General features: G+C 43.9%; 1 protein-coding gene across 2 annotated transcripts in view; it reads right to left on the bottom strand.

Moving 5' to 3' along the window:
- The window catches only part of gnav1 (guanine nucleotide binding protein (G protein) alpha v1), a 40,954-nt gene extending 19,873 nt beyond the window's left edge, over nt 1–21,081 (bottom strand). The window contains exons 1-5 of one of the 2 annotated variants that reach the window (XM_054779801.1): nt 20,683–21,081; nt 19,751–19,842; nt 19,008–19,100; nt 17,570–17,730; nt 3,320–3,448 (exon numbers count right to left, since the gene is read on the bottom strand). In XM_054779801.1, the coding sequence (XP_054635776.1) occupies nt 3,320–3,448; nt 17,570–17,730; nt 19,008–19,100; nt 19,751–19,842; nt 20,683–20,812 (605 nt within the window). In that variant the 5' untranslated portion in view covers nt 20,813–21,081. The remainder of the gene's footprint in view (nt 1–3,319; nt 3,449–17,569; nt 17,731–19,007; nt 19,101–19,750; nt 19,843–20,682) is intronic. The other variant, XM_054779802.1, reaches the window with a different exon arrangement.
- Nucleotides 21,082–24,415: the final 3,334 nt, after the last annotated feature.

Raw genomic sequence — 24,415 nt, 5'->3', positions numbered from 1 at the left:
CCTCTCTTTTCTCCTAGCAAACTATTGACACATGGCACAAACCTTGGCTATCATCACTGTAAACATCCTCTGTCTCGTACGCCGCTACGTTTATTTACCTGATTGATAGCACTCCAATGGCGTCGCTTCCAGAAATGAGACCAAACTGAGAGCGATAGCTCATCAACTCTAAATGTCATTTTTTTTCAAATTTATCGTTCGCTTTCAAAAACAGAGTCCATCCATCTATTTTCTATACCACTTCTCCTCTTTAGGGTCGCGGGGGCATGCGGGAGCCTATCCCAGCTGACTTCGGGTGGGGTACACCCTGGACTGGTCGCCAGCCAGTGGCAGGGCACATATAGATAACAACCATTCACACTCACATTCATACCTATGGACAATTTAGAGTCTTCAATTATGGATGGACAAAAACAGAGTGTAGAACATAATTACAAACATCCATCCATCCATTTTCTATGCCACTTATCCTCATTAGGGTCATCCTGGAGCCTATCCCAGCTGACTAATACATACAACATATTTGATAAATATTTGCAAAAGTTGATAAATCATTTCAGGGACCTGTTATTTTTTGACCAATAATAGGTCGTATTCAACCACAGCATTATTTATTAATTAATACATTTTTTAAAATACATTTTTTGGTGTGATAAGAGCGACGCAGCAAAATTCGAAGCACGACATGGCGAGGAATTACTGTACTTACAATTTTGTTGTATCAGATGTTGCTAAGAAAGTCAATATCTACCACTGAATAACTTTTGTTTTCTTTGTCATTTGGGCCACAAATTCCAAACTTTCGCCTCATCGGGAATCATGAAGTTGGCCAAAACAGCAACGGTGGGCAGGAACAATGGAACGCTACTTGTTTGTTGTTAGCAAAGACGGCGGTGCAGAATATTAGAAGGTATGGCTCTCGTCTGGCCGACTAACGCAGTTGAAGTGTGAAAATGATTCCCATTTGTGTGAACGTCAGCAGCACCCAGAGACAAACAAATAGCATTTAGATGTTAACTGCAGTCGCCTGCTGATGAAGTGGCTCAAGCGAAATGCATGTGTGCTTATGAAAAGTGTCTTTCATTATGATGACTCATAATGAGATGTGGGGACGAGGGACGGGTTCATATTGTGGAAGCTCGAGGGCGAAGGTGCTCCTCAGGTAGACATTACTAACAACAGAGAGTGTATAACACAATTTCATAGTGATGCATATTCCTGATACTGGGTGTGTATAGTCGCATGTGTCACCGCTATCTGTCCAATGCCCCCAAATCCTTCATGTTGCACTGACGTTATGCTAACACATAAATCTAAACACCCACCAGAAACAAAGATGACGACCATGGCTCAGCTTCTTCTCTTCTGGTGCTGATTTGAAACAGTATTCTCCTTTTCTAGACATTAAATTCAATCACCCCAGAGTACGATCATTTAAGTTTATCTTTGAATTAGGGCTGTCAAAAATTAAAGCAGGAAGTTTCCTTTAACGGCAGAATTTTTTTTTTTTTTTAAGCGCCATTCATGTTCGCACGTCCTGTTTGACCCTCAGCCCACACTGTAATTTGAGCACTGTGGTGACTGTGGAGCTGTTGAGGAGAAATGGAGAAAGAAAAGGATATTTTGATTGCTAAGTTTAGCTTCAAAGCCCTGGCAGATGGCTCTCGCCACAAGACCAAAGTTATTTGTGTCTACTGTCACTATGAGTTGAGTGGTCACCGATTACATCGCCTGCCAGACAGAAGAGAGAAGTTGCCGGAGCACTGTCACTATTTTTTATTGTCATTTATACAGTGGTACCTTGGCATGTGAGTGTCCCAACTAACAAATTATTTTTAGATGCACGCCGTCACTCTGCTGATTTTAGATTTGAACTGCGAGCTAAATTTTGGGTTACGAGCTGCTAGTTACCGGCAGGCATAGCGGAGGACAGCTATTTGGGGGCTTGTGTCAATGAAACCATGGCTCAAGACAAGAATGGATGTAAATAATATTAGCAGCGCGCTAGCTAGTCACCGGCAAAAACATTTAACACATTAGCAAAACATACGTACATTATAGCCATCTAATTGATCTGATTTATGATGTGTTGTGTAAAACTACAGTAAGACTGAGACAACATCAAATTAAAAGCACGAAATGAATACAGAGCCACCATCCACCAGTACCAGTCTGGACTTTGTTTTTCAGAGAGGTTGTGTACCACAAATATACACAATAAGGTTATCAAATCTTAGCTTTATGCATTCCCACATAGTATCAGCATTTGGGAGCAAACATGAGGTGAAAGAAAAAGGGTAAAAATACAGTATAGTAGTCTATCTGTGCAGTGTGGGACAAAGAGTTCAAGTGTTCAAGGACCGTCAAAGTGGGACAAATCGCTGTTCACACATGCAAAAACTGTGGAATTTCTACCTTTATATTATTTATGGTATACAATAATGGCCCATATTTCCAAAATTGATATCCCTTTACATAGCATTTGTATTTGTAGTTATCGTTGTAGTTGCGTATCGAATCGTTTACCACAAAAAGATTCACATCCCTACTTATTATAGATTTAAAAAATCAACTGTGATTAATTAAGTGTGATTAATCATGCATTTACTATGGACAAAATTTGATTAATCACGATTAAATGTTTTAATCGATTGACAGCCAATAAAACCGCTAGCAACCATTCCAACATCAGCATGTTCAGCCATCGATCAGAACTACAAATTCACATAATTCTGGGTTTTCTGTGACATTTTTCCCCATTGAAAATGAACGGATGCTTTCAATGCCGCCCCCTATTGGTGGAAATTCGTTTTACATTTATCACTGCATGTAAGACTCTGCTGATTCTGCGCAGGGTGACAAAGCTCGGGTCATAGAGTGGATAGATTTCAACACATTTCTAGGATATTTCAGCATGAAGAGTTTGCTTGTTCCTGTTCAGTCTGCAACCACCACCACGTCTACCCAATTTTCTGTCCTGACAGCTGGAGTTACGCAGAGAGATGAACAAGTAGGAGGTGTAATGTGACAGCGGCTTATTGATCAGGGATGAATATGATGACGTGTGCCCTCTGCTGCTTCACTGATAAGACTAATTCGGGGACACTTTGGACTGAAGGTGTGCCTCAGCGGTCAGTCGTCGAGTCTAATTGAAAGGTGCATCATTGAATGAAGCCTATCGTCATTTCACATCTCAGGCCTATCAGGGCTGCGGACGGAGATAAGAGCGTCACGGCTCAAAAAGCGGAGGACGTTTTGGAGATGTGCCCACCATATTTGTAATTTCCATATGCCCATTGGAAAGTGACAAGGCGTCTACCTGAACGTCAGGTGCTTGACTTGGAACTGGGTTTCTATCACGCCTGTTGTCCTCAGTCGCACGCGCAGAACATCCATCTCCGTGGGCATGTAGTCGGGAGAAGAGATGCGGCTCATGTTCTCAAAGAAGCTGCAGAAGCAAGGTGAGGGAGGCAGAAAATACGGAGCCAAAAGGTCAAAAACATTTGACAGACATGAAAAAGAGATCAATGTAATACCCTGCAGACAGATCACAGATGAAAGTAGAAATCAAGTGTTTGTGTGTCATGACGATTGTGAGCTGCTTGGCTGTGCAGCGATAAGACTGGCACCCCGGGGGGGCAGCGGCGCATGCTGATGAATATTCATAAAAACACACTCAGGCGAAACTTTCAAACACAGATTAGCTATTGACACAATTAACACAATCCACTGTGTTGGGAGCTGCACACACACACACACACACCTTCATCCTGCATCACTTTCTTTCTTAGACAGCAAAGATGCAACGCAGCCTAGCAGACACTGCACAGCACAGCAGAGGTCCAAATATCAATATCACAAATATCTCTTTGTTGTATATACAGTGTTCCCTCGTTTATCGCAGGGGACAGGTCCCCAAAATAGCCCGCAATAAGTGAAATCTGCAAAGTAGCCAACTTTATTGTTTTATTATATACTGCTCAAAAAAATTAAAGGAACACTTGGAAAACACATCAGATCTAAACTGGGGGAAAAATGATGTTGAATATCTTTCCTGATAATAAGTGGGTGATGTATTAGTAACAAAATGATGCCACATCATTTGATAGAAATGAAAATGATCACCCTATAGAGGGGGGAAATCAAAGACACCCCAAAAATGAAAGTGAAAAAATGATGCAGCACAGTGGTCCATTTAGCTAAAATGTCATTGTAGCAACTCAAAATGATTCTCAGTAGTTTGTGTGGCCCCCACGTGCTTGTACGCATGCCTGACAACGTCGGGGCATGCTCTTAATGAGACTACGGATGGTGTCCTGGGGGATCTCCTCCCAGATCTGGACCAGGGCATCAATGAGCTCCTGAACAGTCTGAGGAGCAACCTGGCTGCGCCGGATGGACCTAAACATAATGTCCCAGAGGTGTTCTATTGGGTTTAGGTCAGGTGAACGTGGGGGCCAGTCAATGGTATCAATTCCTTCATCCTCCAGGAACTACCTGCATACACTAGCCACATGAGGTCGGGCATTGTCGTGGACCAGGAGGAACCCAGGTCCCACTGCACCAGCGTAGGTTCTGACAATGGGTCCAAGGATTTCATCCCGATGCCTAATAGCAGTCAGGGTGCCGTTATCTAACCTGTAGAGGTCTGTGCGTCCTTCCAGGGTTATGCCTCCCCAGACCATCACTGACCCACCACCAAAGCGGTCATGCTGAATGATGTTGCAGGCAGCATAACGTTCTCCACGGCATCTCCAGACCCTTTCACGTCTGTCGCATGTGCTCAGGTTGAACTTGCTCTCATCAGGGAAGAGCACAGGGCACCAGTGGTGTAGTTGCCAATTCTGGTGGTCTATGGCAAATGCCAATCGAGCTCTACGGTGCTGGGCAGTGAGCACAGGGCCCACTACAGGACGTCGGGCCCTCAGGCCACCCTCATGGAGCCTGTTTCTGATTGTTTGGTCAGAAACATTCACACCAGTGGCCTGCTGGAGGTCATTTTGTAGGGCTCTGGCAGTGCTCATCCTGTTCCTCCTTGCACAAAGGAGCAGATACCAATCCTGCTGAGGGTTGAAGGACCTTCTACGGCCCTGTCCAGCTCTCCTGGAGTAACTACCTGTCTCCTGGAATCTCCTCCATGCGTCCAGGTACCGCAGTGATGCCCTGGTCCAGATCTGGGAGGAGATCCCCCAGGACACCATCCGTAGTCTCATTAGGAGCATGCCCCGACGTTGTCAGGCATGCGTACAAGCACGTGGGGGCCACACAAACTATTGAGAATCATTTTGAGTTGCTACAATGACATTTTAGCAAAATGGACCAGTGTGCTGCATCATTTTTTCACTTTCATTTTTGGGGTGCCATTTTTGATTTCTCCCCTCTATAGGGTGATCATTTTCATTTCTATCAAATTATGTGGCATCATTTTGTTACTAATACATCACCCACTTATTATCAGGAAACATATTCAAGATCATTTTTCCCCCAGTTTAGATCTGATGTATTTTCGAAGTGTTCCTTTAATTTTTTTGAGCAGTGTATATGTTTTAAGGCTGTAAAAGCCCTCACCATACACTTTATACACTTTCCTCAGACAGGCAACAACATTTTCCTACATTTGCCTCTTGTTTAAACACTCAAAAAAGGTCAAACATTTGTTTGAATTTTAATTATCAACTTTAACGACACAAGAAATGATGAAGTCTCTTGCGAATATTTCACTCTTGTGACCGTGCCCATTCGTCCTGGCGCTGTTGCGCTGTAGCGTATCGTTTTTGTATCCTTGTTAAAACATATTGCTGCAGACAAACCAAAGATTCATTTACAAGCTGGCGAGCTAGCGATGACACAGGAGACATGGCATAACGGCACAAAGGAGATTGAGTGACAATGTTCTACAGTCAATCAGGACGCAGAGAACAATGGGCGGTGCAGACAGACGTGAGCGGGAAGAGATAGACACTCAACTTCCCACGATTTTTAGTGCTTTTTTAAAATTTATTACAGTATATGAACGCTGTTACAGGCCGAGCCTGGCCCTTTAAGAATTACATCGTGGGAAGTTGAGTGTCTATCTCTTCCCTCTCTCGTCTGTCTGCACAGACCAAAAAATCTGTAAAACAGTGAATCCGGGAAAGGTGAACCACGGTAGAGCGAGGAAACACCGTACAGGTATATTCAAATTATTTGAAAAAGTCCAACTTAACAAATCTGAAAAAATACAAGATCAAAATCACCCCTGATCAAAACGTTAAGACCAGTTGAAAAATATCAACAATGTAAGGAGGCTCTAGGTAGAGCTTCAAAATGCAGAAAGAAGAAATGGGAGTGAGACAAATACATTTTTCGAGCAAGCAATTTATTGCAAAGATTTGTAATTTGTAACATTTTCCGTAATGTTGGCTTTTCAAGCGAACTGAAAGATTGCATTTCTTTTGCAGTTTAGCTAGCGCGCACCATTTCACGCTATTTTGTTTATATTTACAGTAAGCATTGGCTGTCGGGAAGAAGGCTCTGCTGCACCTCCAGCGGTACTTTTTTTTTTCCCCAGTTGGGTAAACAGAAAAGGATGTCTGTGTTTCAGGTGTGCATGCAAGTTGGTGGTGTTCCCCTGATTCCTCGTCGCTATTTTCGCACAAATGCGACATATCGGTTCGCCGGTGTTCCTTCTGTTTAAAACCGGAATATTGCCACACTGGAACTGTTGTGCCTTAGAAACCATCACTTCCGTGCCTTCATTCATGCTAGCACATAGTTTCTCATCAGGCTAATTTGGTGCTAGCGCTCTGCGTCCACTCACTAGCAGCCCGGCGATCACAAAGAGGCTGAATGAGAGGAGATGAGGGCTCACTCGCTCCGTTCATTCCACTACAGAACCAATGTGCACAGACGGATGCAAAGAGAAACCTCTTGTCATCCAGCCTGTGTGGCACACAAAGACGAGCAGATGAAACACACACGCATACATGCACATGTCCATTTATCGAGGGCGGCATAGTTATCAACCTTTTTATCATCCGATTAATCAATTTATCGATTATCAGGACAGGCCGAGGATCCAACTACGGCATCTACAAAGACCTCCTTCAACATTTTATGGTTGTAACGTCCTTTCTAGGCGCACTGATTTCACATAGCAGCATAGAAAGGAAGGCCTACACCTAGCGTTAACTTAACAAACTCAAAAATGAGAGCACAAAAGCAGTGGCAGCATCTCAAATGGCGTTGAGGCTTTGTGAGTGCGGCGCTGACGCACTGCGGGTGAATCGTGGTGAAGCTAGAGTGAGCTTATTTTTCTGGAAGAAGTCCTTTTGTGAAGTGCAGCATTGTCCTGTTGGAAAAGACAGTCATTACCACACAGACGAGGGCCTTCAGTCATGAGGGATGCCCCCTGCAACATCTCCACATAGTCAGCTGTCGTTTGACGCCCCTGCACAACCTGGAACTCCACCGTTCCTTTGAAGGCTCATAATGGTGGAACATATCTCAGGTGGGATCTCCTTGTCATGCCAGTAACGTTGGAAGCCATCAGGACCGTCAAAGGAGAATAAAACTTTCTTCCACCTTTCAATGTCCCATGTTTGGTGCGCGCCTGCAAATTCCAAATGCCCAATTGAAGATGTGTTATGATGGTTACTGGACTGCACTCGGCACCAGTAACGACCTTCATTTGGGCCCAGGATGGTCCCGTGTCTTGACGGACAGCCAGTGGGATCCTCCGGTTAATTTTTTGGAGTCTACCACTTGACTTTTTTGCTCCAAGAGCCTCAGGATGTTTGAAGAGGTTTGAAATGGCTGTCTTACTGCGACCAACCTCAGCAGCAATGGCGCGCTGCGAGAGGCCTTGCTTACGCAGCTAAACAATCCCTCCGCCTTCATAGAGAGAAAGCTTTTTTGACTTTGTCATCAAGAGATCATGAAAAAATAAAAATAAAATAAAAAGTTTAAATGAAAGCAAAATGGGGAAATTGTAAATAAAATTGTTTAAAAATGAATACAAAAATTGCAATTCTCTACTAAAGTGCTAGGGGGCAGTGTTTCCTGAGAGAGAGCAACCACAACACTTGTTGACTACCTATTTAGCTTGCTGTGTAGTAGTAGTGAACAATGGCGACTGACGCCACATCCAGATGGTTGGTATTGATGTTAGGGCACAATAGCGCGCCGCGTTTCGCTGTCGGAAATGGTGTCGTGACATTTGAAGTACAGTTAATCCTCGGTTAGCGTCATTGATCCGTTTCAGAAGGTCCGAGACTCTTAACCAAAACATACTCAAACAGAAATAAAAATAAACTAAAAAATAAATAACATAAATCCAATTAATCCGAGCAGGGAAGCCAAAAATGTTTTACATGCAGAAAACAATTGAAAATGCTTTTAAATACATATAAATTATGAATTAAAGGGATAAATGAACATTTAAGGTTACTTTTACCTTCACTAGGGGATCTCGCATGATTAAAACAATACAAGGTTTCTAATTCGGAAAAAAAAAATGGGCAAAAAATATATTAATGAATCATCAATAAATGAAAACCAAATTGACCATTTTGCCGGCCTCCATATATTGCCATGTGCATGCGTGTCTGTCTTCTTCGTCTCTCGCCTCCAAACAGGCAGGAAGAGGGTTAATTGCTTTCAGCACCTTGGCATGTTTGTTCCATAGAACATAGAAAGAGTGACCCTTTTTGTCTCGGTGGGTGGAGGCTGCGTCGCTAGCATACACACACACAGTGTAGATGAGTGTAGCCTCGTGAGGGGCAATGCAAAGTAACCTAGTAGAAATTAAATTTGTTGATTGCCACATATTGTTTTATATTTTCTGATATTTTTTCATTGTACTTTTCTTAAAAGTCATGTTAAAATCACATCTTGTGCCGTTCTCTTTGCTTCCTCTACAGAACAGACAACATCTGAGTGGTTTTTTTTGCTTTTTGAAAGGGCTATTTAAAAGAAAAATGTATTTTTGTTGTTGTTAAAATTTGCCCATCATCCACAATCCTAATGTGAGACATGAACACACGTCTTTGTCTTTTTGTGCGTTCTAAAGATATAAAGACAGATAAAAAGACAAATTCCCGTAAGCTAAGAATTTACGTAACAGGAATCACCTACTCCTCCCTGAGCTACCACCTTATCGTGGTGGAGGAGTTTGCGTGTCCCGATGATCCTAGGAGCTAAGTTGTCAGGGGTTTCTATGCCCCTGGTAGGGTCACCCACGACAAACAGGTCCTAGGTGAGGGACCAGACAAAGAGTAGGTCAATAGACCTCTATGATGACAAAAAACATTGGACCACGTTTTCCCTTGCCCGGACACGGGTCACCGGGGCCCCCCTCTGGAGCCAGGCCTGGAGGAGGGGCACGATGGCGAGCGTCTGGTGGCCGGGTCTATGCCCATGGGGCCCGGCCGGGCACAGCCCGAAGAGACAACATGGGTCCCCCCTCCAATGAGCTCACCACTCATGGGAGGGGCCAAAGGGGTCGGGTGCAGAGTGAGCTGGGTGACAGCCGAAGGCGGGGACCTTGGCGGTCCAATCCTCAGCTACAGAAACTAGCTCTAGGGACATGGAATGTCACCTCTCTGGTAGGGAAAGAGCCTGAGCTGGTGCATGAGGTTGAGAAGTTCTGGCTAGATATAGTCGGACTCACCTCAACGCACAGCAAGGGCTCTGGAACCAGTCCTCTTGAGAGGGGTTGGACCTTGTTCCACTCTGGCGTTGCCAGCAGTGAGAGGCGACGGGCAGGGGTGGCAATTCTTGTTGCGCCCCGGCTTGTGGCCGGCATGTTGGAGTTTAACTCGGTGAACAAGAGGGTAGTTTCCCTCCGCCTTCGAGTGGGGGGACGGGTCCTGACTGTTGTTTGTGCTTATGCGCCAAACAGCAGTTCAGAATACCCACCTTTTTTGGAGTCTCTAGAGGAAGTACTGGAGAGTGCTCCCTCAGGCGATTCCCTTGTTCTGCTGGGGGACTTCAATGCTCACGTTGGCAGCAACAGTGAGACCTGGAGAGGCGTGATTGGGAGGAACGGCCCCCCTGATCTGAACCCGAGCGGTGCTTTGTTATTGGACTTCTGTGCTCGTCACAGATTGTCGATAACAAACACAATGTTCAAGCATAAGGGTGTCCACATGTGCACCTGGCACCAGGACACCCTAGGCCGCACTTCCATGATTGACTTTGTGGTCGTATCATCGGACTTGCGGCCATATGTTTTGGACACTCGGGTGAAGAGAGGGGCGGAGCTGTCAACTGATCACCACCTGGTGGTAAGTTGGCTCCGATGGTGGGGGAGGATGCCGGTCAGACCTGGCAGGCCCAAATGTATTGTGAGGGTCTGCTGGGAACGACTGGCAGAGTCCCCTGTCAGAAGGAGATTCAACTCCCACCTCCGGGAGAGCTTCGACCATGTTCCGAGGGAGGTGGCGGACATTGAGTCTGAATGGGCCATGTTCCGTGCCTCTATTGTCGAGGCAGCTGATCGGAGCTGTGGCCGTAAGGTGGTTGGTGCCTGTCGTGGCGGTAATCCCAGAACCCGTTGGTGGACACCAGTGGTGAGGGATGCCGTCAAGATGAAGAAGGAGTCCTATCGGGCCTTTTTGGCTCATGGGACTCCGGAAGCAGCTGACAGGTATCGGCAGGCCAAGCGGTCTGCGGCTCTGGCAGTCATGGCAGTCTGGCAGAAGCCATGGAGAACGACTTCCGGACGGCTTCGAAGAGATTCTGGACCACCATTCGGCGTCTCAGGAGGGGGAAGCAGTGCACAGTCAACACAGTGTATGGTGGGGATGGTGTGCTGCTGACCTCAACTCGGGATGTTGTGGATCGGTGGAAAGAATACTTTGAAGACCCCCTCAATCCCACCGACACGTCTTCCTATGAGGAAGCAGAGCCTGGGGACTCCACGGTGGGCTCTCCTATCTCTGGGGCTGAGGTTGCTGAGGTTGTCAAAAAGCTCCTCGGTGGCAGGGCCCCGGGGGTGGATGCGATCCGCCCGGAGTTCCTTAAGGCCATGGATGCTGTAGGCATGTCTTGGTTGACACGACTCTGCAGCATCGCGTGGACATCGGGGGCAGTGCCTCTGGATTGGCAGACCGGGGTGGTGGTTCCCCTTTTTAAGAAGGGGGACCGGAGGGTGTGTTCCAACTATCGTGGAATCACACTCCTCAGCCTCCCTGGTAAGGTCTATTCAGGGGTTCTGCTGAGGAGGATCCGCCGGATAGTTGAATCTCGGATTCAGGAGGAGCAGTGTGGTTTTCGTCCTGGTCGTGGAACTGTGGACCAGCTCTACACTCTCAGCAGGGTCCTTGAGGGTGCATGGGAGTTTGCCCAACCAGTCTACATGTGTTTTGTGGACTTGGAGAAGGCATTCGACCGTGTTCCTCGAGGAATTTTGTGGGGAGTACTCCGGGAGTATGGGGTATCGGACCAGCTAATTCAAGCTGTTCGTTCCCTGTATGACCGGTGTCAGAGTTTGGTTCGCATTGCTGGCAGTAAGTCGGACCCGTTTCCAGTGAGGGTTGGACTCCGCCAGGCTGCCCTTTGTCACCAATTCTGTTCATTATTTTTATGGACAGAATTTCTAGGCGCAGCCAGGGCGTTGAGGGGTTCCGGTTTGGTGGCTGCAGGATTGAGTCTCTGCTTTTTGCAGATGATGTGGTCCTGCTGGCTTCATCAAGCCGTGAACTCCAACTTTCACTGGATCGGTTCGCAGCCGAGTGCGAAGCGGCCGGGATGAGAATCAGCACCTCCAAGTCCGAGTCCATGGTTCTCGCCCGGAAAAGGGTGGAATGCCATCTCCAGGTTGGGGATGAGATCCTGCCCCAAGTGGAGGAGTTTAGGTACCTTGGGGTCTTATTCACGAGTGAGGGAAGGATGGAACGCAAGATCAATAAGCGAATTGGTGCGGCGTCTGCAGTGATGCAGACTCTACATCGGTCTGTTGTGGTGAAGAGAGAGCTAAGCCAAAAGGCAAAGCTCTCAATTTACTGGTCGATCTACGTTCCTACCCTCACCTATGGTCATGAGCTTTGGGTAATGACCGAAAGGACAAGATCGCGGGTACAAGCGGCCGAAATGAGTTTTCTCCGTAGGGTGGCTGGGCTCTCCCTTAGAGATAGGGTGAGAAGCACTGTCATCCGGGAGAGACTCGGAGTAGAACCGCTGCTCCTCCGCATTGAGAGGAGCCAGATGAGGTGGCTTGGGCATCTGGTCAGGATGCCTCCCGGACGCCTCCCTGGGGAGGTGTTCAGGGTAAGTCCGACCGGTAGAAGGCCTCGGGGAAGACCCAGGACACGTTGGAGAGACTATGTTTCCCAACTGGCCTGGGAACGCCTCGGGATCCGCCGGGAGGAGCTGGACGAAGTGGCCGGGGAGAGGAAAATCTGGGCCTCCCTGCTTAGGCTGTTGCCCCCGCGACCCAATCTTGGATAAGCGGTAGAAGATGGATGGATGGATGGATGGAATCACCTATTCTGCCTACAAAGCCTTCCGGAAAAACCTCCAAAAAGCGCCAACAACACTCGGGGTGTAAAGTATTTAGTCAGCCAACAGTTGCGCACGTTCTCCCACTTAAAAGATGAGTGAGGCCTCCAATCTTCATCATAGGTACACCTCAACTATGAGAGACAAAATGAGAAAAAAAAATCCAGAAAAATCACATTGTCTGATTTTAAAATAATTTATTTGCAAATTATGGTGGAAAATAAGTATTTGGTCAATAAGAAAAGTTCATCTCAATACTTTGTTATCTTCCCTTTGTTGGCAATGACAGAGGTCAAACGTTTTCAGTAAGTCTTCACAAGGTTTTCACACACTGTTGCTGGTATTTTGGCCCATTCCTCCATGCAGATCTCCTCTAGAGCAGTGCTTGTTTGTAGGTGACCAAATACTTATTTTCCACCATAATTTGCAAATAAATTCTTAAAAAAATCAGACAATGTGATTTTCTGGATTTTTTTTTCCCTCGTTTTGTCTCTTACAGTTGAGGTACACCTATGATGAAGATTGGAGACCTCTTCATCTTTTAAGTGGGAGAACGTGCACAATTGGTGGCTGACTAAATACTTTTTTGCCCCACTGTATTAACCAAGCTACAGCAACATTGTTATTATTATTATAATGAACATTGTTACGCCCAAGAACTATGTTTCTGGTGTAGTGACACCTCGCCACGCCACACTGGCTAGCTACTAGCCAGCTAGCGACTAGCTTCACCACACACTCGCTCACAATACCTCAGGCCACTAGTGAAAGGTAACGCTACATATTGGGACTGCCACCACTGCTGCTGTGTTTTGTTTTTGACGCTAGGTGTAGCGTTCTATGTTGCTATGTGAAATCAATGTGCCCAGGAAGGAAGTTCCCAAAATACTGTACGACATGCCCACAGCATGGATAGAAAACCATGAAGCCTTGTTGGAACTTTTTGGAGGAGTTTTATAGGGGCTTTTTGAGGCGGAATGTGTGTGTCCCATTACGTGCACTACTGAGCTGTAGCTTTTTACCTGTTTTTTTTTTTATCTTTAGAATGCACAGAAAAGAGAAAGACATGTTTGTTCATGTCTCATAAGGATTGTAGATGATGGGCAAAATTCCCCCAAAAAGTGCACTTTTCCTTTAAAGCTGCTTTTACCTGTTTAGTGGAGCTGATTGTAAATGAGGTTAGGTGTCAACTCAACACCAAACGCCATTGCTGAATGCTGCATTTATATCAGGATTCTGCCGTCTGCTACCACAAAAGCCTGTAAAAGACATCTGAAGCTGTTCTTTTTAGCTTTATAATATCAAAGCACTGCACAAAAGATCATTCGGTTGCTAAGGTGTCAGTGTAATCAGCTGGTATTAGTTGGCGATGATAAGAAGTAACAATGTCGTTGAGTGATAAATGCAATGTAACATCTCTCTAAGACACGGCTGGTAAACACGTTTAGTGATGACGCACTTCCCTCTGGCACGGCTGATGACGGAAAGAGACTACAAAAATGTTGGTATTTACGTGACGTGTTCTCCTTGCCACTGGGAGAAGGGCAGATACTCACAGGCTCATCAGTAAGGTCTACTCGCATTACTTGCCTTTTAACAACAATACACAACAAGAAGAATGCAACACAACTTTTGCACGTGTACATAAAACTACATTTGGGTAGTAGAATTTAGATCTCACCTTAAAAACTATTTATCCTGGTACTCTTTTCTTCAGCACAATATTAAAGGGTCCCTGACATGATGGATCAACTTTGCTTAAATATGTTATGTATTGTTTGTAATTATGTTCTACATTGTTTCATTTTTGAAAGCGAGCGGTAAGTTGGCAAAAATGACATTAATAGTCGATGGCACCAGCCATGACGAGCTAGCTCTCGCTGTTCAGCCTCATTTCCGGAAGTAACCTCATCGGACTACTATCACTCAGGTAAACAAACATGGCGGTGTACCAGACAGAGGATGTTTACAGTGATTATAGCCAAGATTAGAGCCATGGCTCGATAGTTTTCGAGAAGAAAAGAAGGGAGAAACATTTGGAGATGAAATAGAGAACTTGCAGAACATGGACTTAAGCCTTAAGACTTGGAGCTGAAGATTGGTCGCCTTCAAAACACAGAATGGTAAGTGGAAATGATTCAGGACTTGCTTATACTTCAATTATTCTTTTAAATCGACTTCTCAACTCATTCAATCCCAGCCATTTTTCAAAAGGCAACCCCTTCAGTACCATTTTAGACTATTTTGCTGCTTTAACAGTGACATCTATTAGTGTGCAGTTGCATCATCGCGTCTTTTTGCCTCTTGCGCAAAAAAACGGAAAAGACGTATAAATACGTCTTCGGTATTGAATGAGTAAATGAGCATAAAGGGTGTTTATTTTACAGCCTGATTTATTTTATATTTCATCACAGCTGCCCCTCACAGTAAACATACATATGGCTGTGAAAAGATGTTTATAGAAGATGTATAATGCTTTACAGACTTGTTGCTATCATGGAATACTGTAGTGTTAAGAGGACAAGACATGATTTACTCTTTTCTGTGGCAACTTTGACATCGTTTTTCTTGTCTTTTTTTCCTGTGTACCGGCAGAATAACATCACTTTTTCAAAATGCGTTTATACTTTTAAGCCAAATGCTACTTGTAAAGGTGTTCCTTCATAGCTGTCATCAGTGAAATGATCACTGCAAAGAACAGAACTCGAGGTGGGCGTCCATCTGTCTCTTGTTCTCTGCACTTCCTTCGTCCATTTTTGTCTTAAACCCTCCTCTTTTGGAAAAGAAAACAAACTTACAGTATCACTGGGATGCTATAAACATCCAGCAGCCACACAACATTTTGGCATGACTACTATTTGGATGAAAAATAAAATACTGAACCAAGTCCACCATCTATGCCTCCACAAGCGTTTGTTTACTCGGCTTTAGCTGAGAGGCGTCACCCCGATGACGTCAGTTGCGAAACAGTGAGAGCCAGCTCGCCATGGCTGGCGCCATCGACACTAAATGTCATTTTTGCAAATTCACCGTTCGCTTTCAAAAATGGAACAATGTATAACATAATTACAAACAATATATAAGATATTTAAGCAAAGTTGATGAACGATTAAAGGCGCTTATCCATCACATGCGGAAGACTTTGAGAGCCCTGACCTCATCCCCATCAGCAGCTTTAGAACAAAGAAGAATATGGATGTTCTGGTGAAGACTGTAAAGGTGTGTCTGCAAGACCCCTGAGGAGCGCAGGCAGGATGTATGTGGATCTCATTTGTGGGGGGGTGCAGCGGGATCTGTCGGTGCAGATAACCACAGAGCTGCAGCCTCTCGCTGGGGGGAGGATGAGACTTGACGGCCTCCCCCGAGCTCTGTCTTACTTGTGTATTACCGCGCCATCTTCTCTACATGTACTTTTCATTTTTACTTTACTTTACAACACACACTTGGGCGCTTTCACTTTAAGAACAAGAAAAACACATTTTTGTACAGTTGCAATGCGTGTAATAACTTTAGAGCGGGGGTGTCCAAATTGCAGACAGCGGTTTTTTCAATGATCTTCAGCATATTGAAAAAAATAACTGAACCGACTTGAATGAGACATATTATTCGATTTTAAACTAACTTGCTTTGCCAAATACAGTAATCCCTCGTTTATTGCGATTAACTGGTTCCAGACCCAACCGTCAAAAGTGAATTTCCACAAAGTAGGAGTCCTTATTTCTAAATGGAATAGTTTCATAGTCACAGCATATAAAACCTGTTTACATCCTTTTAAATACATTTTTAACATTATTAGAGCCCTCTAGACATGAAATAGGAGCCCTATAGTCACCTTTACACTCCTTTACACCCAATATAGTACACCTAATAAGAGAAAATAAGCCATAGAAAACCTGTTTATGGCCTTCTAAATACACTTTCTTGACATTATTAGAGCCCTCTAAACATATAATAACACCTCTATAGACACCTTTTCACTCATATTACCCAATAGAGTACACATAATAGCTGAAAATAAGCCTTATAACATAAATAAGATAAGTGCTCGTGTGTGCTGCTGTACATGTGTTTCAGTGCTAGGAGAGCCAAATATTTTTCCCCGCTGTGGGATAAATAAAGTACAAATACAATATATGGGGCGGACAGGAAGTGAAGTCGGGGGTCCGGAGTTGAGGTTTAGCTTAGTTTGGGTTTATGGCCGCAACAGCAGCCCGTTTTAGGGATTACTGTGCCTGTTGTGAGATCATTCAAACGTGCAATAAAATCCTGTTGTTCCAGCGATCAAGCCTGGTGCTTGTGTGTCTCACAGAACATTACAGAAACATTACTGACACCTAGTGACCAGTGTGGAATACTACATATCATTGCAACATCTTTGAATGCCATATGTTTGTATTTTACTTCATTTAGCCATGTTTATTCTCAAAAATGCTTAATTTATGCAAAATAAATAAGTAATATTTATTTAAATGTGCATATTTTGTTACTAATAATAGGCCGTAATCAACCATAAAACAGCAAGGACTTTTAAAATGTATATATTTTGAAAAACGTGAAAAGTTATGCTTGAAATGTGTCTTTTCACAAAAAGCTGGTTTTCTCCCTGTTTTAGTTAAGAACTGATATTTTCCTGAAACTTACCTGCGTTCCATTGCTGGTTACTAAAGAACGGAAAAAGGTAAAAACAATCTTCTTTTTTTTTATGAAAGACGAGAGTCTAATCTTTCTTTGGGTAGGTTTCACGGTTGTATAGCCAAAGAACACAATATTCTGTGTGCCTTGAAAAATCAGTCACAATCGTCTAAAATGGCCTCTACTGAAGGGCTTGTCTTTTGGGATTGAATGAGTTAATATTGATAAGTTAATATTGATAAATCATCATTACCTTTTGGTCAAAAGCAGACATGTTGATGATCATTTGTCCTTGGCAGAGGTCTGCTCTCTGCTGTCTGCCATTCTTTGTTATTCCACCTTGTACGTTTAATACACAGTGACAGCAAGCGCATGGTCTACTAATTGCTAACTCATTAGACTCCTGCACCTCAGTGTGTGTGTGTGTGTGTGTGTGTGTGTGTGGAAGAGCACTTACTACACAGCAGAGTCATTGAGCTGGTACTCATACCCCCGGGCCACCGCGGCTCTCACTCCCTGGTCCGCCCACAAACAAGACAGGGCGTGGCTCAGGAAAGGAAACAAGAGCTGATCTTCATCGAAAGAGCGAGCGCACGACAGCACAGAGTGGGCGTGCACCTGCAAGAAAAGACGCAAACCATGGATGGAGAGAGGAAGTTATCGATAGAGAAGTGATGCGCAAACACACACTGGTGGTATTTATCAGAGAAAATACTTTGTCCCATCTTGATGTCAGTAGTTTGATCTTTCTTTGACACGCACGTTTTTTTCTGTTGTTATATAAATTAGCTTGGCTATTGCAAATCACACTGATACTTCAACATACTTCAGGGTTTAGAATAAATAAATAACTTATTTAAATTGATCATTAAAATATTAATTAATTTAATTAATTAAATGTCTTGTATTTTTAATGCTATGTTATGAAACACACCAGTTTTTAAAATTTACCAGAAACATTAGCTGTGTTTTCGCAAAGTATCTGTATCGGATCGGTATCGCCGACACCAGCCAGTATTTCTGTGGTATCGCACATCACTACCGCTCACGAGTGCTGGAATGAACCATGTTGCATTTTGGCAAGGTGGTTGTAGGTAGTCTCAGACCCTAATGACTGACGTCGTCATTATCATTATTGAGCTTTTTTTGTATTTTATCTTAGCATTTATTACGTTCTTTTTTTACTGACCTGTCTAACAATAATAGTTAAACGATTCTAAATGGATTAGGCTAGCACTAGGACCAAGCGGAAAACGGACGCTCAAACGGAAACCTGTTTCATTTAGACCGCCCACAAGCTCATCAATTGGCTCTGCTGTTTCCGTCCTAACATGTGATTGGCCATATTTGCTGTCACTCCATCTCGTTGCAAACAGCGCCTTGACTAGCACACAGGTGTTTTGCTAGCTGGCAAGGAGTCCGTGTTCATTTGTCACTGTAAATTGTTAACATGTTGGGCGTTTGGTCTGCCTGGGTTGGGTTGTTCAACAATCAAACACGGGACGTCTTATAAACGATGATCTTGCACTCGAATATGTATTGACACTTGCTCATGAATCAATTCCGGAAGCAAGTGTCTCTTGCGCATAGATTTTGGTTTAATAACATTACTGAGGATATGACTACATCTACTGGTCACATTTGGTATTACACTTAACATGGGCCATGTCCGCCAGCCCTCTTTTTTAGTATCAGTTTTATCCTTCATTCTGAAGCTATCCTTCATGCAAACACATCAAGTCAAGTAGGACACACTGGAGATATGCTTCCCCTTAGCGGTGATGCGCCGTCATTGCAGGAAATATGTAAATCTTGACCATAGATTAGATTAAATTAGATTAGTATCTCATCTAATCATTCAGTGATTAGCTAGATTAGACAAGGAGGTGGTCTACCTTGTTTCTGCTGTTAGCCAGGTTGATGCGAAGGACACCCATGCCGTGAAGAACAAACTTCATGGAGGTGAGCAGGTTATCCAACACTGCAGGCTGACAGACAAAAATGTACCATACAGCACGTACAGTATGTTCATTCATTTAAAAAAAAAATTGAATTGAGGTGCACTTAAAACGTATTTTTGCAGTCTTCAATCACCGCCCAAGCATAAAAAAATTTAAAAAGTTAACCGTACAATATTAAATTCATGAAAAACAGTGGCAAATAAAACCTTGCACACTCGGACATATATATCTGTTAAAGCAATGGTGATGAGTGGACATTAGATATCAATACATAATGACCTTAACAGGATTTAGTCATATGGCCCCATAACAATAGCCTAGCTTCTTACTTTGCAGCTGCTGTGTGTTAGAAGCGTTCAAGGCGCTTCTCACACTAATTAATGCGTGCGATGGCCGGTAACGATTTCCAAAGTTCCTGTACTTGGTCAGTATGATCTGTGTGGCAGTCTTTTGCAAGCAGCACATCGATCATTACTTCCACGACGCAATTACACTTCATATTAGAGCCACGCTAATATAAATTGTTAATACACAAGTATGTCATAATTGTTATGTGACAATGATTCTACAAAACCTGTGCATGAAAATGTGTTAGTGTGTCGCTGTTTGTAGGCTGATTGGCTGCCATCTCAGTACTCGTGTACTTGAGTGCTGTATTGTACTTGCGGGTGTGGTACCTTGAAGCTGCTGAGTTCTTGCTTGGTGAATCCATTGCTGTGTATGATCTTCATTTGCTTGACCAAAGTACTTTTACCACTTTCTGCTGCACCTGCAGGGCGTGTATATTCAAATGAAGTGTATATTCAAGTACAGTCAAGTAGCCAAGTAAACAATTACGTGTACCCCGCGACCCTAATGAGAAGCGGCACAGAAAATGGATGGATGGGTAACATAATTATGTGTATATCCATGTAAAGTAAGTAAATGTATATAAATGTACAGTTAAGTAATCAAGTGTATTAACGTATGCTTAGTAAGTGTATATTAATGCAACGTAAAGTAAGTACGGAAGTGTACAGTACAGTAAATAAGTAACTAAGTGTATATTAGTGTACAGTAACCTAAGTGTTTATAAATGTACAGTACAGTAAATAATTAACTAAGTGTATATTAATGTATACTTAATTAAGTGTATTTTTTTTAAATTTTGGATGATGAGCAGAATTCCCAAAAAAAAGTACACTTTTCCTTTGAAGCAATTATTATCAGTGTTCTAAGGACATCATCACAGTGACCATCATGGCGGCCAAACACGCGCGTGGCGTACTACGGAAGTGGACGTGAAATGGTACGTCCTTCTATCAAGCATCTTTGTGCTTAACTTAAACGCCCACCTTTGGTGTTCCCTTTGAACAATATGACATCACGTGTGATGTCATGCTAACGTCCTCAATGGCTCTGTTAGCTTAGAGCCTATGAAGTCTGCCTTGCAACTGTGAAGATACGATTTTTCCGCCCACCCCCAATAAAAGTACCAATGTTTATTTACTAGTTTCAAGATAAACTGGATTTGAAAACAGAAGAGCCTAGAACCGCCTGGCTGAGGAAGACGTGCCAAGTATAAATATGACTTTTTTTTTTAAGGTAGAAGTTTATGAAGTGATCTCACCTAGTAGAAGTATTTTAAGCACATTCATGTCCCGCTTGGCACACTCGAACAAGTCTCGGTCCAACTTGGCGCTGTGTATCCTCGCCGCCTTTTCCTCCTCCGTAAATTCGGTACCGAGACACGGTCCCATCCCGAACACTCATCTCCTCCCGGGGACTGGACTCAGGAGAAGTCCTGGCTGCTTTCGAACCGAGCTGCCTTCCACTCGATTCATTTCACGCTTTTTCCAAAGATTAAAAGAACTTGCTGTGGGCTGAGATGGGGGAAAAGGAACTTCACGCATCGACCCGACTGCTTTGCTTCCTTCAAAAGTCCATTAAATTCGCAAGGAAAGACTCCAAACGATCCACAGAACCAGAACCTCCCACTGAAACCATCTGCGAAGGGCAGACCGATACAAATATCTACACCATCGATATCAAGGGTAGCCGGAGTAATGCATTGATACTAGCGTGTCAAGAGCGATGTTTTGCAGTTATCTTCTGTTGATTTGTGTTTCCCTAAACTCACTGTTCTGCGTTCTGTTCTGATTATAATCATAATCAACAAATTAAGAACAAAATAATTTAAAGCCTTCATGTCAACGGTATCGGAATCAGTATCAGTGTCGGCAACACTACCCTGTATTAGGACATAGACAACAATAAGAAACATTATTATTTGGATATTTTTCTGGCATCGGATGTTGCTGCATTGTAGAATTAGCTTTATTGTCACCGCACAGCTGACGGAAGGAAATTGTTGAATTGCAGCCGTACCTTAAATAAAAGTAAAGTAATACTGAAGTAGTATTTCGTGGAAACATAAATTGTAGGTGTGCAGCGATAGAACAGCTCATAATACCGTCATCAATACAATGCAATTTATAGCTAAAAACCCTCACTTATAAGGGTGTGCCACACTACATCACGCTTACACAGGTGTGCCACACTACATCACGCTTACACAGGTGTGCCACACTACATCACGCTTACACAGGTGTGCTACACTACACTCATGCTGCTTACACAGGTGTGCCACACTACACTCACAATGCTTACACAGGTGTGCTACACTACACTCACAATGCTTACACAGGTGTGCTACACTACACTCACAATGCTTACACAGGTGTGCCACTCTACACTCATGCTGCTTACACAGGTGTGCCACACTACACTCACAATGCTTACACAGGTGTGCCACACTACACTCACAATGCTTACACAGGTGTGCCACACTACACTCACAATGCTTACACAGGTGTGCCACACTACACTCACAATGCTTACACAGGTGTGCCACACTACACTCACAATGCTTACACAGGTGTGCTACACTACACTCATAATGCTTACACAGGTGTGCTACACTACACTCATAATGCTTACACAGGTGTGCCACTCTACACTCACAATGCTTACACAGGTGTGCTACACTACACTCACAATGCTTACACAGGTGTGCTACACTACACTCACAATGCTTACACAGGTGTGCCACTCTACACTCATGCTGCTTACACAGGTGTGCCACACTACACTCACAATGCTTACACAGGTGTGCCACACTACACTCACAATGCTTACACAGGTGTGCTACACTACACTCACAATGCTTACACAGGTGTGCCACACTACACTCACAATGCTTACACAGGTGTGCCACACTACACTCACAATGCTTACACAGGTGTGCCACACTACACTCACAATGCTTACACAGGTGTGCTACACTACACTCATAATGCTTACACAGGTGTGCTACACTACACTCATAATGCTTACACAGGTGTGCTACACTACACTCATAATGCTTACACAGGTGTGCCACTCTACACTCACAATGCTTACACAGGTGTGCTACACTACACTCACAATGCTTACACAGGTGTGCTACACTACACTCACAATGCTTACACAGGTGTGCCACTCTACACTCATGCTGCTTACACAGGTGTGCCACACTACACTCACAATGCTTACACAGGTGTGCCACACTACACTCACAATGCTTACACAGGTGTGCTACACTACACTCACAATGCTTACACAGGTGTGCCACACTACACTCACAATGCTTACACAGGTGTGCCACACTACACTCACAATGCTTACACAGGTGTGCCACACTACACTCACAATGCTTACACAGGTGTGCTACACTACACTCATAATGCTTACACAGGTGTGCTACACTACACTCATAATGCTTACACAGGTGTGCTACACTACACTCATAATGCTTACACAGGTGTGCCACTCTACACTCATAATGCTTACACAGGTGTGCTACACTACACTCATAATGCTTACACAGGTGTGCCACTCTACACTCATAATGCTTACACAGGTGTGCTACACTACACTCATAATGCTTACACAGGTGTGCTACACCACACTCACGCTGCTTACACAGGTGTGCTAGACTACACTCATAATGCTTACACAGGTGTGCTAGACTACACTCACAATGCTTACACAGGTGTGCTACACTACACTCATAATGCTTACACAGGTGTGCTACACTACACTCATGCTGCTTACACAGGTGTGCCACTCTACACTCATAATGCTTACACAGGTGTGCTACACTACACTCACGCTGCTTACACAGGTGTGCTACACTACACTCATAATGCTTACACAGGTGTGCTACACTACACTCACAATGCTTACACAGGTGTGCTACACTACACTCATAATGCTTACACAGGTGTGCTACACTACACTCACGCTGCTTACACAGGTGTGCTACACTACACTCACGCTGCTTACACAGGTGTGCTACATTACACTCATAATGCTTACACAGGTGTGCTACACTACACTCATAATGCTTACACAGGTGTGCTACACTACACTCATAATGCTTACACAGGTGTGCTACACTACACTCATAATGCTTACACAGGTGTGCTACACTACACTCATGCTGCTTACACAGGTGTGCCACTCTACACTCATAATGCTTACACAGGTGTGCTACACTACACTCATAATGCTTACACAGGTGTGCTACACTACACTCATGCTGCTTACACAGGTGTGCCACTCTACACTCATAATGGTTACACAGGTGTGCCACTCTACACTCATAATGCTTACACAGGTGTGCTACACTACACTCACAATGCTTACACAGGTGTGCTACACTACACTCATGCTGCTTACACAGGTGTGCTACACTACACTCACAATGCTTACACAGGTGTGCTACACTACACTCATGCTGCTTACACAGGTGTGCCACTCTACATCACAATTCATCAAAAGAGTGCCAAAGTTTCAACATGGCTCTCAATACAGGTAAAAATCAATAGTTAAGTGAGTACATTTTTAATTGGATTAAGAGGTAAGTGAGAGACTTAAATCAGTCACACAAACCAGAGGAAATAAAAAAGCTTCAAATGTGTGGAATGTTTTGAAGCGTGCATTTAAAGCTTTAGAGTGAAGGACACTTGAGTGTAAAGAACTTGGGGTACCTTGAAATGTGCTACATAAATCTATTCCTCTATTGCAGTTATTACTGAAGTGTGCTTTCTTCCCACCAGGACTTCCCCTTTTGGTGACAAAAGTTCTTTGTGCTGGTAATGAGGACGAGGCTTTCACTTTGCTACAGCGGCCTGCACTGGGCCGCAGCCGACACATTTCACGGAGCCAGTGAGCCATGAAGATCTGATCCGACAAACATCTCATCAGGCTACACACTTAACCTCAATGCACTCAAGTTGAATTAAAAAAAAACACCAGAC

Source organism: Dunckerocampus dactyliophorus, chromosome 6 (genome assembly GCF_027744805.1).
Source record: "Dunckerocampus dactyliophorus isolate RoL2022-P2 chromosome 6, RoL_Ddac_1.1, whole genome shotgun sequence".
NCBI classification, from domain to species: Eukaryota; Metazoa; Chordata; class Actinopteri; order Syngnathiformes; family Syngnathidae; genus Dunckerocampus; species Dunckerocampus dactyliophorus.
The sequence above is the reverse complement of the archived record's forward strand: the minus strand, read 5'-3'. Positions and strand labels throughout refer to the sequence as shown.